The following is a 15,174-nucleotide window of genomic DNA, read 5'->3' on the forward strand; positions in this document are numbered from 1 at the left end:
CAGGTGCGACTTATAGTCCGAAAAATACGGTACTCAAACTGTACACTGACTGAACTGCTGTGAAGAGAGAACTGAAGATGAACACCGAGCCGAGCCTGATAATGACTCGTTCACGAGTCAAGAACCATTTCTGTCAGATGTGTCCGATTCGAGAACCGAGGAGCTGATGATACTGCGCATGTGATTCAGCGTGAGGCAGACCGACACACAGAGCGTCTGAACTGAACTGATTCTTTGCTAATGTTACGAGCCCAGGTAAACCGAAGGCTTTAATCAAGGACAATCATCGGCAATGGTGCCATTGCGTCGAGCGCAAAAGAACCGGTGAACCGTTTTCTTCAACCGGTTTATTGAATCGAACTGTCCGAAAGAACTACTGGTGATCCGAAAACCGATGCAACCGGTTCTTGACTCGTGAACGAGTCAGTCTATTGTTCGTTATCTGGCTCGGCTCAGTGTTCATCTTCAGTTCTCTCTTCACAGCAGTTCAGTCAGTGTACTGTTTGAGTGCATGCATTACTCCGGGATATCGGTTTGTTTTGAACTCAGAGGGAGTGTCAGCCACATTAAAAAAGTTAACAGCATGAATAATTGTTACCAAATTTATAGTACTTCATAATGCTAATCTATTCATTGTTGCACCTTTACATTACATTACATTACATTTACATTTATTCATTTAGGTGACGCTTTTATCCAAAGCGTCTTACAAATGAGGACAGTGGAAGCAATCAAAAACAACAAAAAGAGCAATGATATATAAGTGCTATAACAAGTCTCAGTTAGGTTAAAACAGTACACTTAGCATGGGTTTTTAAATAATAAATAAAAAGAAAACAGATAGAATAAAAAAAGAATAGAGCAAGCTAGTGTTAGAGGTCTTTACACACACACACAGACACACACACAATTGCATAATAAATGAAAAGAAAATAGAATACAAAAAGATTAGAAAGGTAGTTAGATTTTTTTAAAGAATAGAATTAGAATAGTGAGTGTTAAAGTTAGAGGGTCAAATAAATATGGAAGAGATGGGTTTTAAGCTGATTCTTGAAGATGGCTAAGGACTCAGCTGCTCAGATTGAGTTTGGGAGGTTATTCCACCAGGAGGGAACATTTAATATAAATGTCCGTAAAAGTGACTTTGTGCTTCTTTGGGATGGCACAATCAAGCGACGTTCACTTGCAGAACGCAAGCTTCTAGAGGGCACATAAGTTTAAAGTAACAAATTTAGGTAAATGGGTGCAGAGCCAGTGGTAGTTTTGTAGGAAAACATCAATGCATTGAATTTTATGCGAGCAGCTATTGGAAGCCAGTGCAAATTGATAAACAGAGGTGTGACATTTATTATTTTTGGCTCATTAAAAATTTATCTTGCTGCCGCGTTCTGGATTAAAGGTTTGATAGAACTGGCTGGAAGACCTGCCAAGAGGGCATTGCAATAGTCCAGCCTGGACAGAACGAGAGCTTGAACAAGGAGTTGTGCAGCATGTTCCGAAAGAAAGGGCTTGATCTTCTTGATGTTGATGTTGACAGTTTTAGCAATGTGGTCTGAGAAAGTCAGCTGATCATCAATCATAACTCCAAGGCTTCTAGCTGTTTTTGAAGGAGTTATGGTTGATATGCCTAACTTGATGGTGAAATTGTGGTGAAATGATGGGTTTGCTAGAATCACAAGCAGTTCTGTCTTGGCAAGGTTGAGTTGAAGGTGATGGTCCATCATCCAGCAAGAAATGTGATGCGAATAGCTACCGTCGGATCATCAGGATGGAATGATAGGTAGAGTTGAGTGTCATCAGCATAGCAGTGGTATGAAAAGCCATGTTTCTGAATGACAGAACCTAATGATGCCATGTAGACAGAGAAGTGGTCCAAGAACTGAGCCCTGTGGCACCCCAGTAGTTAGATGTTGTGACTTGGACACCTCACTTCTCCAAAATACTTTGAAGGACCTATCTGATAGGTAAGACTCAAACCGATAAACCATTGGGCTCACCACCTGCAGGAGGGAGCGTAAGGGGCCGGTGCATAGCTTCGACCGGATCCCGAGGGAGTTTGGAGATATTGAGTCCGAGTGGACCATGTTCTCCACCTCCATTGTCACTGCGGCTGCTCGGAGCTGTGGCCGTAAGGTCTCAGGGGCCTGTCGAGGCGGCAATCCCCAAACCCGGCGGTGGACACCGGAAGTAAAGGATCCCGTCAAGCTGAAGAAGGAGTTCTATCGGGCCTGGATGGCTTGTGGGACTGCAGAGGCAGCTGACAGGTACCTACAGGCCAAGCGGACTGCAGCCCGGGTAGTCGAGGAGGCAAAAAATCGGGCCTGGGAGGAGTTCGGTGAGGCCATGGAGAAAGACTATCGGTTGGCCTCGAAGAGATTCTGGCAAACCGTTCGACGCCTCAGGAGGGGGAAGCAGTGCCCTACCAACACTGTTTATAGTGGAGATGGGCACCTGTTGACCTCAACTGGGGATATCATCGTGCGGTGGAAGGAATACTTCGAGGATCTCCTCAATCCCACCGACTTGTCTTCCATTGAGGAAGCAGTGGCTGGGGACTCGGAGGAGGAATCGTCCATCACCTGGGCTGAAGTCATCAAGGTAGTTAAAAAGCTCCTTGGTGGCAAGGCACCAGGGGTGGATGAGATCCGCCCTGAGTACCTCAAGTCTCTAGATGTTGTGGGGCTGTTTTGGCTTACACGCCTCTGCAACATCGCATGGCGGTTGGGGACAGTACCTCTGGAATGGCAGACCGGGGGTGGTGGTCCTTCTTTTCAAAAAGGGGGACCGGAGAGTGTGTTCCAACTATAGGGGGATCACACTTCTCAGCCTCCCCGGGAAAGTCTATGCCAGGGTACTGGAGAGGAGAATTCGGCTGATAGTGGAACCTCGGATTCAGGAGGAACAGTGTGGTTTTCGTCCCGGTCGTGGAACACTGGACCAGCTCTATACCCTTTCCAGGGTGCTGGAGGGTTCATGGGATTTGCCCAACCAGTCCACATGTGTTTTGTGGATTTGGAGAAGGCATTTGACCGTGTTCCTCACGGCATCCTGTGGAGGGTGCTCTGGGAGTATGGGGTTGGTGGCCCCCTGCTTACGGCTGTTCGGTCCCTGTACGACCGGAGCAAGAGCTTGGTTAGCATTGCTGGCAGTAAGTCAGACCTGTTCCCGGTGCATGCTGGACTCCGGCAGGGCTGCCCTTTGTCACCGGTTCTGTTCATAATTTTTATGTTCAGAATTTCTAGGCGAGGCCAAGGGCCGGAGAGTGTCCGGTTTGGGGACCATACGATTTCGTCGATGCTTTTTGCGGATGATGTTGTCGTGTTGGCCTCCTCAGACCATCACCTTCAGCGTGCACTGGGACGGTTTTGCAGCCGAGTGTGAAGCGGCTGGGATGAGAATCAGCACCTCCAAGTCCGAGGCCATGGTTCTCAGTCGGAAAAGGGTGGATTGCCCACTTCAGGTTGGTGGAGAGTTCCTGCCTCAAGTGGAGGAGTTCAGGTATCTTGGGGTCTTGTTCATGAGTGAGGGAAGGATGGAACGGGAGATTGACAGACGGATCGGTGCAGCTTCTGCAGTAATGCGGTTGCTGTACCGGTCTGTCATGGTGAAGAAGTAGCTGAGCTGTAAGGCAAAGCTCTCAATTTACCGGTCAATCTACGTTCCTACTCTCACCTATTGTCATGAGCTGTGGGTCATGACCGAAAGGACAAGATCCCGGATACAGACGGCCGAAATGAGCTTTCTCCATAGGGTGGCTGGGCGCTCCCTTAGAGATAGGGTGAGAAGCTCGGTCACTTGGGAGGAGCTCAGAGTAGAGCCGTTGCTCCTCCACATCGAGAGGAGCCAGCTGAGGTGGTTCGGGCATCTATTTCGGATGCCTATCCTGGACGTCTTCCCAGGGAAGTGTTCCAGGCACGTCCCACCGGGAGGAGGCCCCGGGGAAGACCTAAGACATGCTGGAGGGACTATGTCTCCCGAATGGCCTGGGAACGCCTCGGGGTTCCCCCGGAAGAGCTGGAGGAAGTGGCTAGGGAGAGGGAAGTCTGGGCGTCTCTGCTTAGACTGTTGCCCCCGCGACCCGGCCCCGGATAAGCGGAAGATGATGGATGGATGGATGGATGGATGTATGACTGATAATAGAAGTAATGAAATCGGCTTTATTTACAGCAGACTGGCAATTCCAGAGACCAATAGAAAAAGAAGTGTATTAGCAGATATAGGCAAAGTGAGCAGGTTGTTAAGATTGCTCTGCCTATATTGTGTGATGTGTGGTTTGCGAGTGTTAATGATAGTAGGGATCTGGACATACATAGTAAGATTTGGTTATAAACAAAAACAACTGAAACAGAAATGAAACAAGGAGAAAGAAAAATAAATTAATAAAAAAAATACTTATATTCCCTGCCGGTGTCCCTGCCCGGTGGAGTCGCACAGTAGAGTCGATGGTTTTTACACTCTTCTGTCTTCTCACGACGAGGGCTTAACTGGAGGGCTGCCATGACCGCTGCCCTGGTATACTAATCTTTTTTATACCCGACAAAATGGAAATTGAATTCAGCTGAACGCACTTTACTGTTTATCACAACAAAGGTCTAAGCAAGCGCACAACACTGACAACGTATGCGATAGAGTACGAGACCAAACGCAGCACATCTCAACAAATATATATATACACACACACACACACAATAGGTACGGAAATTTATAGATGCATTCATAGATCAAAAATACAGCAAAAGCAGTAATATTGTAAAATATATATTTTACTATTTAAAATAACTGCTTTCTATTTGAAAAGCATCATCACTCCTTTAGAAAGTATTATGCATTAAAGCTCAAAACAAACAAACCTTCAAATATTCTAATGTGTTTTAACTTTGGTTAAGTATTTATAAAAAAATATTATAACATACATTATGATTAGCTTTATAATGCATTATTAAAGGCTTTGAGGCTATTTTTACATGTTGGGTAAACTATTCCTTTAATATTTTTGCCTCCCCTTGCCTTAGCACCTGTGGTGTGAATGATGTACAGTCTATGGAGGCAGTTTTTAGGCCTCTAAATGAAGGAATTGTCTCTATCTGTAACATCTGCGAGTCCCTCAAGAAAGCACATATTAGTCCCAACACTGACACATGCTCCAATCAAGTTAGGAAGCATATTGAGGATGCTGAGCAGTGCCTGAAAACATCAGAGACAAAGATTAAAGAAAAACTGGGATATTTAGATGAAAGCATGGAGCAGCTGATTAGAGAGAAACTAAATGTTGAGCAGCAGAAAAAAGAGAAAAGTCTGGCCATGGATAAGTTGCGCATAAAGATGAAGTCCACTAAGGAATCATTAGAGAATTCCAAAGCAGCTTTTGAGCAGGCTAAAAGAAGTGTGGAATCAGCAAATTATGCCATAAGAGCATATCAAGACAGAAAGAACACATCTAATGATGTAGCAACTGCAGGTGCAGCACTGCTTGCAATACCAATTTTTGGATGGATTGCTGGTGAGTATTACACCACTTTTACCATCATTCTGAATTAAAAAAAAATTGAAGTTATGCATTTTCTTTTCTTTGGCTGATGTGTATTCAATAAATTTCTGTTCCCTAGGTCCAATAATGATGAGTGAGGGACAGCGAGGATTTGAAGAAGCTTCAAATGCCTTGAGAGAAGCTGAATGGGAGAAACAACACTGTGAGTCTCAAGTGAGGAACTGGACTGCAAAAGTGTTTCATTACGAGGGAGTAATCTCTAAGACACAGACTGAACTTGAGCAAACCAATGAAGCACTGAAGAGGACTGAGAGGAAGATTGAAGAGGTTCAAAAGCATCTGACCAGCACAGGTGAAATTCAGGAAGTGGTCAGGAGAACTGTGAACCTTCTGAGTGTTCTTAGTGGAAGAGTCACTGTACTGGAGAGACAAACACAGCGTTTCATCCTCTGGCAGCCTGTAGTAAAGGTCATGGAAGATGTGATGAAGGCAGTAGTAAATATAGCTGAGAATTGGTTTCTCTATAGTGACGGTGCACCAGGCCTTATAAATACTTTGAGGGAGAATGTTGGAGGATTACTGGCTTTATGCAACACACCCAGTAATTCTGAAAACGACAGTTATTACTGATCATTTCAATGTCACCCACATAGCAAAGGCTTATAGAGAAAAGGGGTTAGTGGTGTTTTTAGAAACCACTCTGGAAATAGTTTTTGAAGTTATCTGTAAAATGATTTAGTGTTTAATGGCTGTTTAACCATGTCTGACAAAACAGAGAAAATCGAACATGATTTCTGGATTACAAAACCATAAATGTACAAATTCTGATTTTAATCACAATGCAAATGAGTTCATATCTTATCCACTGCACAGTTTTTCTTACGAAATAGCTCATCAATTAATGAATTAACAGCCTGTTTGCCAATCTTCAGCATGTTTTATACTATACAGTATTTTCATTGTTATAGTATAAAACAAAATATGTAGATTTTACCTTGATAAAAAAAAAATTAAGGCAGAGTAGAGAATGTCACGACTGGAAGGACTGTAGCCTTACTATTTAATAATAGATGTTAAAATATCAGTTTCTTTCTTTTATCTCTTTGGTTTTTAGGTTTTTGCTGAAATTAGACTTAAATTGTAATAACTGCCATGTTTCTTATGTACAATGTATTTTTAATGAATAAAGGACATGAGTCATTTAAAATAGTGTATTATATTTCATGATGTTAAATGAAAATAAATAAATATGAAAAAAAATGTTCTTTCTACGGCTTCCAAGTTTCAATAAATGGACTTGTGACTTTTACTTATGGTGATGATATAACACGTTTTATTGAATAAAGGGGAATCATATTAAATAAATAAATAAACAAAAAGAAATGAATTATTTTTATGGCTTCCTGATTTTAACAAATAAATTAACATTTTAGTGGTGTACATTTTTTTAAATGTATGCCCAATTATTATTAAAAATATATTTTAATTATGCTAAATTAACCTTAACATTATGACTCTATTCTCAAAATATTATGACTTTTTTAATCTTGTAATTTTAGATTTCTTTTCTTACTTTACATGGCACTAATACACTAGAAATGAGCTTCCATACTATTCACTTATATGAAATAAAAAATTAAATTTTCCCAGATATTTTGAGAATTGCGGAGTCATTATACTATGTGAACATTCTGTAAGTTTCAAAACTCAAAATTTTCTTGTAAGTATTGACAAAAATATTTAGATTTTTCATAAATATCCTTTAACATAGCTGTTTCTACGTTCTTAGCATAGTTTCTGGCATCTTTGGAGAGCTACAGTGCATAAAGGTTCATATAAAATGTCATCTATGCAATTACAGAATGGATAAATATGCTCATTACAAGATACCTATGCACTGACAAAAATTTATCTGGGCGGATGTAAATATTACATAATATTAAATCTGTAAATAACAATAAAAACAATAAAATTTTAAGTTTCTTTCCTTACATCTAGTTTTGAATTAATCTGCATTAAACTAAGACAATGTGCTTTTTTCTTTACAAAACCCCAACCAATCTTCTTAGGTACACACACACACAAAACAATAACCTTGTTTCATTTATTCAATATAAAATAATTACCCTACTTTCCTTCATGTTTCGTTGGTCTGGTCTGGAAACCCCGCTCAAAAGAACAGGAACACACTGACTGAACAAGGTAAGAATAAAGTTAACTTAAAAATAAACTAACAAATTTGGGAAAACAAAGTAGATCCCACTTGAAATTTGGAACATGGTAATAAAAATTCTATTAAAAATACACATTTAGAACTCTTAAAGTTATGTAGATCACACACACACACACACAAAATGACTAAAGAAATACTAAAATTAAGTTTACTTTATGTGTAAACATTCTTTCAACAGACAGAAAAATTAAGTAGTTTTTACAACTTACAACTTTACAACTTTAGTCTTGTTTGATCTACATAATAAATTTATGCAAAAAAATGTATCATATGTTTTAATTAAATCAAGCAGAAATTTTTTATCAGTGTAGTGGCTAAAGCTTTCAAATTGGGGACTGTGATAAACTTGAACAAAAAAGATGTCAAAATCGTACATATTTTCACTTAAGAAATGTTATTTAAGGTCATATTTTATTCTTATATTTTTATATTTTATAATAATATTTGTATAATATTATGATCATATGAGGATCATCAAATTGGGTTCTTTGCATCAAAAACTTTGAAACATCATGACTAGAGTATGAAATTCCACAATAATCAAAAATGCAATATTATTAATGATGTTTATAATTAATAAAGTTTATTATTATTATTATCATTATTATTATTATTATTATTATTTATGTATGTATTTTTTATTTGGCATTTCTAGCATCTCTACAATCCACTGCACCAGTTGCTTTTAAAACTCTCAGTAAAAACTGAGTTAGGATTGTGTATTGACATTTTCATAGAAATCTAATTATTAGATTAGAATGACAATGACAATTAATAGAATTATTAGACAATGCAGGTTCTCATGGAGGACATATGGGAATGTAAATCAGCAGCCAAATGGACCACCTCGCTATTCATTTGCATATTGCCATTCCCCTCTTAGTTGTTCTTTTGGCTGATTCCCCTTGACCCCCAAGGAAAAACCCCACAAAGGGCTGCTGACCTCACCTTCACTGAAAGAACGCTACCTGGACCTGCATTTGTACTTCAGACCACAGTTATATCAGCCTGGAACTGCACAATCAATCCTGCCATGACATTAATTCCCTTATTACATTTTGATTTGAATTAAATTATAATAGCTGTGCATTTTGCAATAGGCTACCATTTCTGTTTCAAATATTTTTATAAGTGTTTTAAACCCTAAAATCCAAATCGGTTTTCAGGTAATATAATTGATTCATTTTTTCCTTAACTTTTTTAATTTAATTTTTTTCTATAACAAACCTGTTTTGTTAAATATTATAGATTTTTTTAAATTTACTTCATTACATAGGCCTATAGATAGATAGACAGATAGACAGATAGACAGATAGACAGACAGATAGATAGATAGATAGATAGATAGATAGATAGATAGATAGATAGATAGATAGATAGATAGATAGATAGATAGATAGATAGATAGATAGATAGATAGATGACTAATGACTACTTGTGACAACAACATATAAGAGTCCACTATAAAGAGAAATATTTTAAAAATCTAATTATGTCTAATCAATCTAAACAGATATATCAAGTCCTCAGAAATGTATTTGTATTCATGTTCATTTATAATTTCATGAGCTGCCATCAAGCATGAATTAATAACATTTTCGTTGACAAAGATATAAACGTAAAAAAATTTGTACTGTATTTGGTAAGGCGCTTTTATAGTGGTAAGGTGGTTTTGGTAAGGCGCTTTTATAGTGGCCAAGGCAATTGGATCAGTGATGTGATGCTATTTTTATATATACTATAACATGTTTTATATTTAAGTAGAAGTACATTAAAAGTGAAATTCACACAGATTGTCTTAAATACACCTATATAGATAGATATTGGATTTTTGTCACTGCTTTCAAGAAGCAATCCTGGGACATTCTGCATGCCCTGGATCTCACATAAACTTGGTACATAATATCAATAAGAGTTCGAAACAGATGTCACAAAATCACTCATGTTAATAGGCATGGACCGTTACACATTAGCGGGTTTTCTGCAGATCTGGGCATGTCAGCTAAAGACCGCTCCATGGATTTCGCACAAACCCTCATCAATATCCTTTATTATTGCGCAGTTCAATGTTAATGTCTTGTTGAAGCCCCTGTGTCAGCAGCTGCAGTCCCACCGCCCCTTGCTCCTTTCTCACCCTCCTCTCCTCTTGTGTGTTGTCCAGCTGCTGGTGATCCCTGACCTCCTGACCCTCACTCCTGACCTCACAGAGTCTTTCCCACGCCACACCCTTTTGTGTGAAGTTTGCCATGGCAACACAGTGGTCAGTGGTAATATATGTGCTATCCTGCTAAAGGATTTCATAAAGGAAGTGATTTGACTTAGAGTCACTAACCCCAGAGTCAACACACAAGGTGCTTGGGAATATAGTTAAGAAATCAACAATTCAAGTGAAGAAAATAACATTTAAAGTAGATTTTCACATAACATCCTTCCAGTGTTTGATAAGGCATAACTGTGGTGATCAGATAAGGCATCACTAGGTGGTTGTTTAGCAGCCCAAATGTCTTCATATCTCTGATATTTTGGACATTAGATATGGCTTGTGTCCTTTCTTTAATGTATGTCAATGTGTTTCTGCTCGTTCTATAATATGCCAGACTCAAATTTTATTCCTAAAAGTTTAGAGAACTGAAATGACTTTTTCTCAAAAAGCTACATGATATAAGGCATCATTTAAAAGTCACTGTGCACCAAAGTTTAATACTTAAAATGAAAGGTCTGTTCAAATGACTACTTGTGACAATGACATATAAGAGTGTCCACTATAAAGAAAAATATTTATATTTTAATATTTATATTTATATCTAATTAATCAATCTAAACTGATACAGAGTCCTCAGAAATGTATTTTTATTAATGTTTATTAAAAATGTCATGTGCTGCCATCAAGCATGAATTAATAAAATATTCCATGACAAGGAAATAACATTAAACAATTTTTTTACTGTATTTGGTAAGGCGCTACTATAGTATTTTATATATACTATAACATGTTTTATATTTAAGTAGATGTACATTAAAAGTGAAATTCACACAGATTGTCTTAAATACACCTACATACTACATATATTTTATTTATCAAACCAATTATATATTTATGTCCTGTTGGCATGAAATTTACTTCATTACATAGGCCTATAGATATACTTATATAGATATACTTCAATATAATGTCTTGGAAAAAGTTGCTCAGAATATCATTAAGCCATATTTTATAAGTCCGACTCAAGGGCTTGAGACACTCTCTCCAGTCGATTGACTATTTGCAGTATAGCCACAGAAACCAATGTAGTTATTCTTGCATCCATCCACCTGTCACTACTTCTCCCTCTCTCTTTCTCCCTCTCTCTCGACCCCCCACCCCCCAATCCTGTGTCACTTACTCCATGTATTGTAGTACAAGAGATGTTCTCTTTTCAGGCCTGGTCTCTTAGGCAACCCCACTGCTGCATGTAATGAGATGCATAGAAGGATAGGGAGAGAAAGATGTGGACACACACAGATACCAACAGAGACAGAACAGGACGCTGACCAAGACGGTCACTGACCACAGAACTCCTGTATGGATTTATCAACAACATTTGAAGTTCATGAGTGATGAAAATGGACAATAGAACTAAAGGTAAGGTGGAAAAGAATCACAGTATCATGGGATTTCCAGTAAATTAAACAATATAGTAATTTAACTGGATGTACTTTATTTGATTGGTTTAGCATCACTGGTTAAAACCGAGTCATGATTATGATGACTGGGAATTTTGCATAGAAACTCTTCTATTCTAATATGACATTATTTTATAATATTATATAATGTACTTTATAATTTATATGTATGATTTACTCTCTGTTTCAGAAAGCTTTTGGTGTCATCCTGTTATCTGTGTTGCAGCTGGACTGTGTTGGATTTCTGAGGCCTTCTCCAGGTTTTTCCTGTCCTCTACAACCTGGCAGTCAGAGACTGATTGTCCAAACGCAATTCTTGTGTCTTCTTGATCATTGTGCAGGAGTTGTGGATGGACATCATGCCTCTGGCTAGCCGCTCTCATCGGTCTGGAATACGGCTCTTAAGGGATAGTTAACCCAAAAATGAAAACAGTCATCATTTAGTCCACTTAATGTTATTTCAAACCTGTATGAGCTTCTTTCTTCTGTTGAGCACAAAAGTTCTTTCGAAGGTTATGGGTAATCAAATTGACAGTAACCATTGACTTCCATAGTATGGGGGAAAAATATTATGTTAGTCAATGGCTATCCACATTCTTCAAAGAAAAAGAAAGAAACTCATACAGGTTTGGAATGACATGAGGGTGACTAAATGATGACAGAGTTTTTTTTTTTTTTTTTTTTAACTATCCCTTTAAAACAAAAAAAAAAATACAAGATATGATGTAGGGTATTGTTGTAACATCCCATAGGAATGTGTAAAAGAGCATATTTGGGAACCAATCCTAAAATATCCTATTGGGATCAAATTATATCCTTCTGGAAACACAGAAGTGTTCTTGACTTTTAGCTTTCGATTGGATATTGTGTCAATTTTAATAGAACCCTCCTTCTATTAGAGTCTTGTTTCTCCATAAGGAATCCCGATGATAGATTATGAGAGAAATTTCAATAAGAATCACATTCCTTATGAATTTAATTTAATTTGTTTTTCATTTTTACTGAAAACAGAAATTGTATGAAAGATCTTTTATTTAACAATGAGAAATAGTTCGGTTAATTACGTGGGGTGAGTTTCTCTGGAAAGGGGTAAGGACAGCTTGTGTAGAAGATTTAAAACAGAAGATCAAGAGAATAGTATTGTTGAAAAAATGCAAATGACCAGGTCAAAGCACAACAGACCCACTGACCAGGCTAATCTTTGTTAGACACACACACACACAAGGGAGGGGGGACTAGGATCAAAATTTTGAAGTATAAAGACTGAAATAGTGTTTCCTTATAAATCCTAATTCAATTATAGTAAATAATAATACATTATTTTTACAGTGTGCTTAGTTATATTTCTGTATGTTTCTAATGAACTGAAATTTAGTAATAAAAGTGTAGAAACATACTTTTTTCCACGTTTTATGTCCTCTTTACAGGAAATCAGGACTCAGATATTAAGAAAATGAAGGACAGACTCATTTATGCCAAGTTCTTATAACAACACTGAAAAAATGACAAAAGATATTTAAGAAACAATATTTATGTTTTTTGTTTGTACACTTTGTGACTTCATGTCAACAATTTCTTTACACTATACTGCATGGACTCCACATATTTGTGCTAGACCTGATGATCATGTTATCCAGCATGTATTGAAATAATGCCAAAGAGCATCCTGTGTTTCAAAAGAGCAAGAACATCTGACCTTTTGTTCAAAGAAGTTGTGAAATTAGCGTGATGCTTAGGTCAACATTTCTCAGTTTTAGGTTTTAATTTATTTTCCTAAAAATAAAAATAAAAAACTTTTTATTTGAAAATAAACCAAATTTAATTTCTTGTAAATCACATTTTCTTTTAAAGAATGTTTCAACTACATCCAAGGAAAGACCATGGTCCTAGATAATACTGGCTGACTTTGTACTAAATTTTCAAAATGTACCACTAATCCAAACAGAATTGAGCCAAAGCACACCAAAGCATTGATTTTTGTCATATTTGTTTACATTTCTTTTAAATCACATGACTTTGGAGAAGGCATTTTACATCTGTATCCAATGAGAGAGCATAGACCCTGGTTGTGCAATGACAGAACTCTGATAAACCCCATTAATCTTAATAATAACATTCACTCAGTTGGTCTTGTGCAACATTAGCAGAGTTAAGAGACCAACATCTTCTTGGAATCCTCACACTGCTCACACAGGAATAACACACTCACCATGGAGGTGCACATGCGTCCTCTTCTCTATCTGCTGCTGTGTATGTGTTCTGCTGTTCAGGGAGAGAAAAGAAAGAGGCAAGTATTATATATTATTAGCATTATTTACTGGCATTAATAGTTACACTTTATTTTAGGGTGTCCTTGATACTGTCTAATTATACATTTAAGTATTAATCAACTACATGCACTCACTATATGGCTAGGGTTAGGATTAGGGTTTGGGTCCGGGTTACTTGCATGTAATTATGCAAAAAAAATCATTGTTATGACAATAGTAAGTACATGTAACATGTAAAAAGGACAATTTAAAACAACAAAGTGTTACCATATTAACTTGTAGTAGTAGTTACAGTAGTTATGATACCTACAGTAGGGTGTGCACCTTAATAATAATAATAACAATAATGTTAACCAGTACCAATGCAGGTATTTAGGTATTGTTTTAGGCTACTGTTTTACATAATTCTTTGCTTTCTAATACCTTGCTGATAATTAATGCAATTAATAGTGGTTAACTTTAATGTAATAAAAGTTGCAGCTAAATAACAGTTTTTAAAGAGGATTTACCACACTGTACATCAAGTTACATGTACTTACATACTATAGTATAACAGTAAATTATGCATGATTACAAGCCACTAAGCCTAACCAACTTGTTGTTAGCCCTAACCTTAGCCCTATAGTAAGCACTTAATTAATTATTTTTACTTAGTACAAATCTTGTGTAATTGTTAACACTTTACAATTAGGTCTAATTAGTTAATATTAGTAAATTCATTATCTAACAAAGAGCAATACATTTGTTATACTAAATTTATTTGTTAAAGGGACTGTAAGTAGGAATTACTCCCATCTAGTGGTGAAATTGTATTTTGCATTCAAACTAATTTTGCTCTCCAGCGCCTCGCTTTTTCAAATGCGCGTTGCATCTACGGTAGGCGATATGTACCAAAAAGCTTTGACAGGATGTCTTCTAATAGCACTTCGTTTTGGCGACGATGTTTTCTTCTCCTGTGGCGCGGCATATGGTCCATAATAAGAATGCAATCCAGACTTTTAAACTTGCCAGTGCAGTTTCAAGCGCCTCTCACTGCTCTGCACCTGCGTTTCTGGCTCTGACCGAAAACGCGTTGTGGAAACGCGTTGGCTTAGTACTTTTTGTCCCTCTCTGCTATTATAGTTTTGCAAGATGGCGGAACTACATGGAAGCCTCCGTCGACCTACCCGTCCCATGTATATAAAGATAATAAATTCTTCATTTACTAGGATTAGTTTAAACATTGGCATAGGTATTTGTACACCATTGAGGGCATATTTATGAATAAAAATATTGATTTTAGATAATAAAATACCTAAAAAGTTACTTATTGTCCCTTTAATGTTAATTAAAAAAAATAATTGTAGTTCAGGTCCATTAAATAATATTAACAGATACAACCTTTGAGTTCAATAATGTACTGTATTAGTAAGGTACATGTTGAAATAAACATACATTTATCTCCCAGATACCCGCATGTCAAGGTTTCGAGTGTCCCGTTCTATGGAAACTAATATAGTCTTGTGTTGTGTCATTTACAT

General features: G+C 37.4%; 1 protein-coding gene across 1 annotated transcript; it reads left to right on the forward strand.

The window, feature by feature from the left end:
* The first annotated feature begins 3,070 nt into the window (after positions 1–3,070).
* Positions 3,071–6,744, forward strand: LOC132157904 (uncharacterized). Its single transcript, XM_059567165.1, has 3 exons — positions 3,071–3,110; positions 4,946–5,500; positions 5,607–6,744. The coding sequence occupies exons 1-3, from the start codon at positions 3,071–3,073 to the stop codon at positions 6,116–6,118; spliced, it is 1,107 nt and encodes a 368-aa protein (XP_059423148.1). The 3' UTR covers positions 6,119–6,744.
* Positions 6,745–15,174: the final 8,430 nt, after the last annotated feature.

This window comes from Carassius carassius, chromosome 15, assembly GCF_963082965.1.
Source record: "Carassius carassius chromosome 15, fCarCar2.1, whole genome shotgun sequence".
NCBI classification, from domain to species: Eukaryota; Metazoa; Chordata; class Actinopteri; order Cypriniformes; family Cyprinidae; genus Carassius; species Carassius carassius.

Coding starts and splice junctions, on each gene's coding strand:
- LOC132157904 (XM_059567165.1), top strand. CDS start 3,071: ATGGGGTTGGTGGCCCCCTGCTTACGGCTGTTCGGTCCCT. Junction 3,111..4,945: donor CTTACGGCTGTTCGGTCCCT/GTACGACCGGAG, acceptor GCATTATTAAAG/GCTTTGAGGCTATTTTTACA. Junction 5,501..5,606: donor AATTTTTGGATGGATTGCTG/GTGAGTATTACA, acceptor TCTGTTCCCTAG/GTCCAATAATGATGAGTGAG.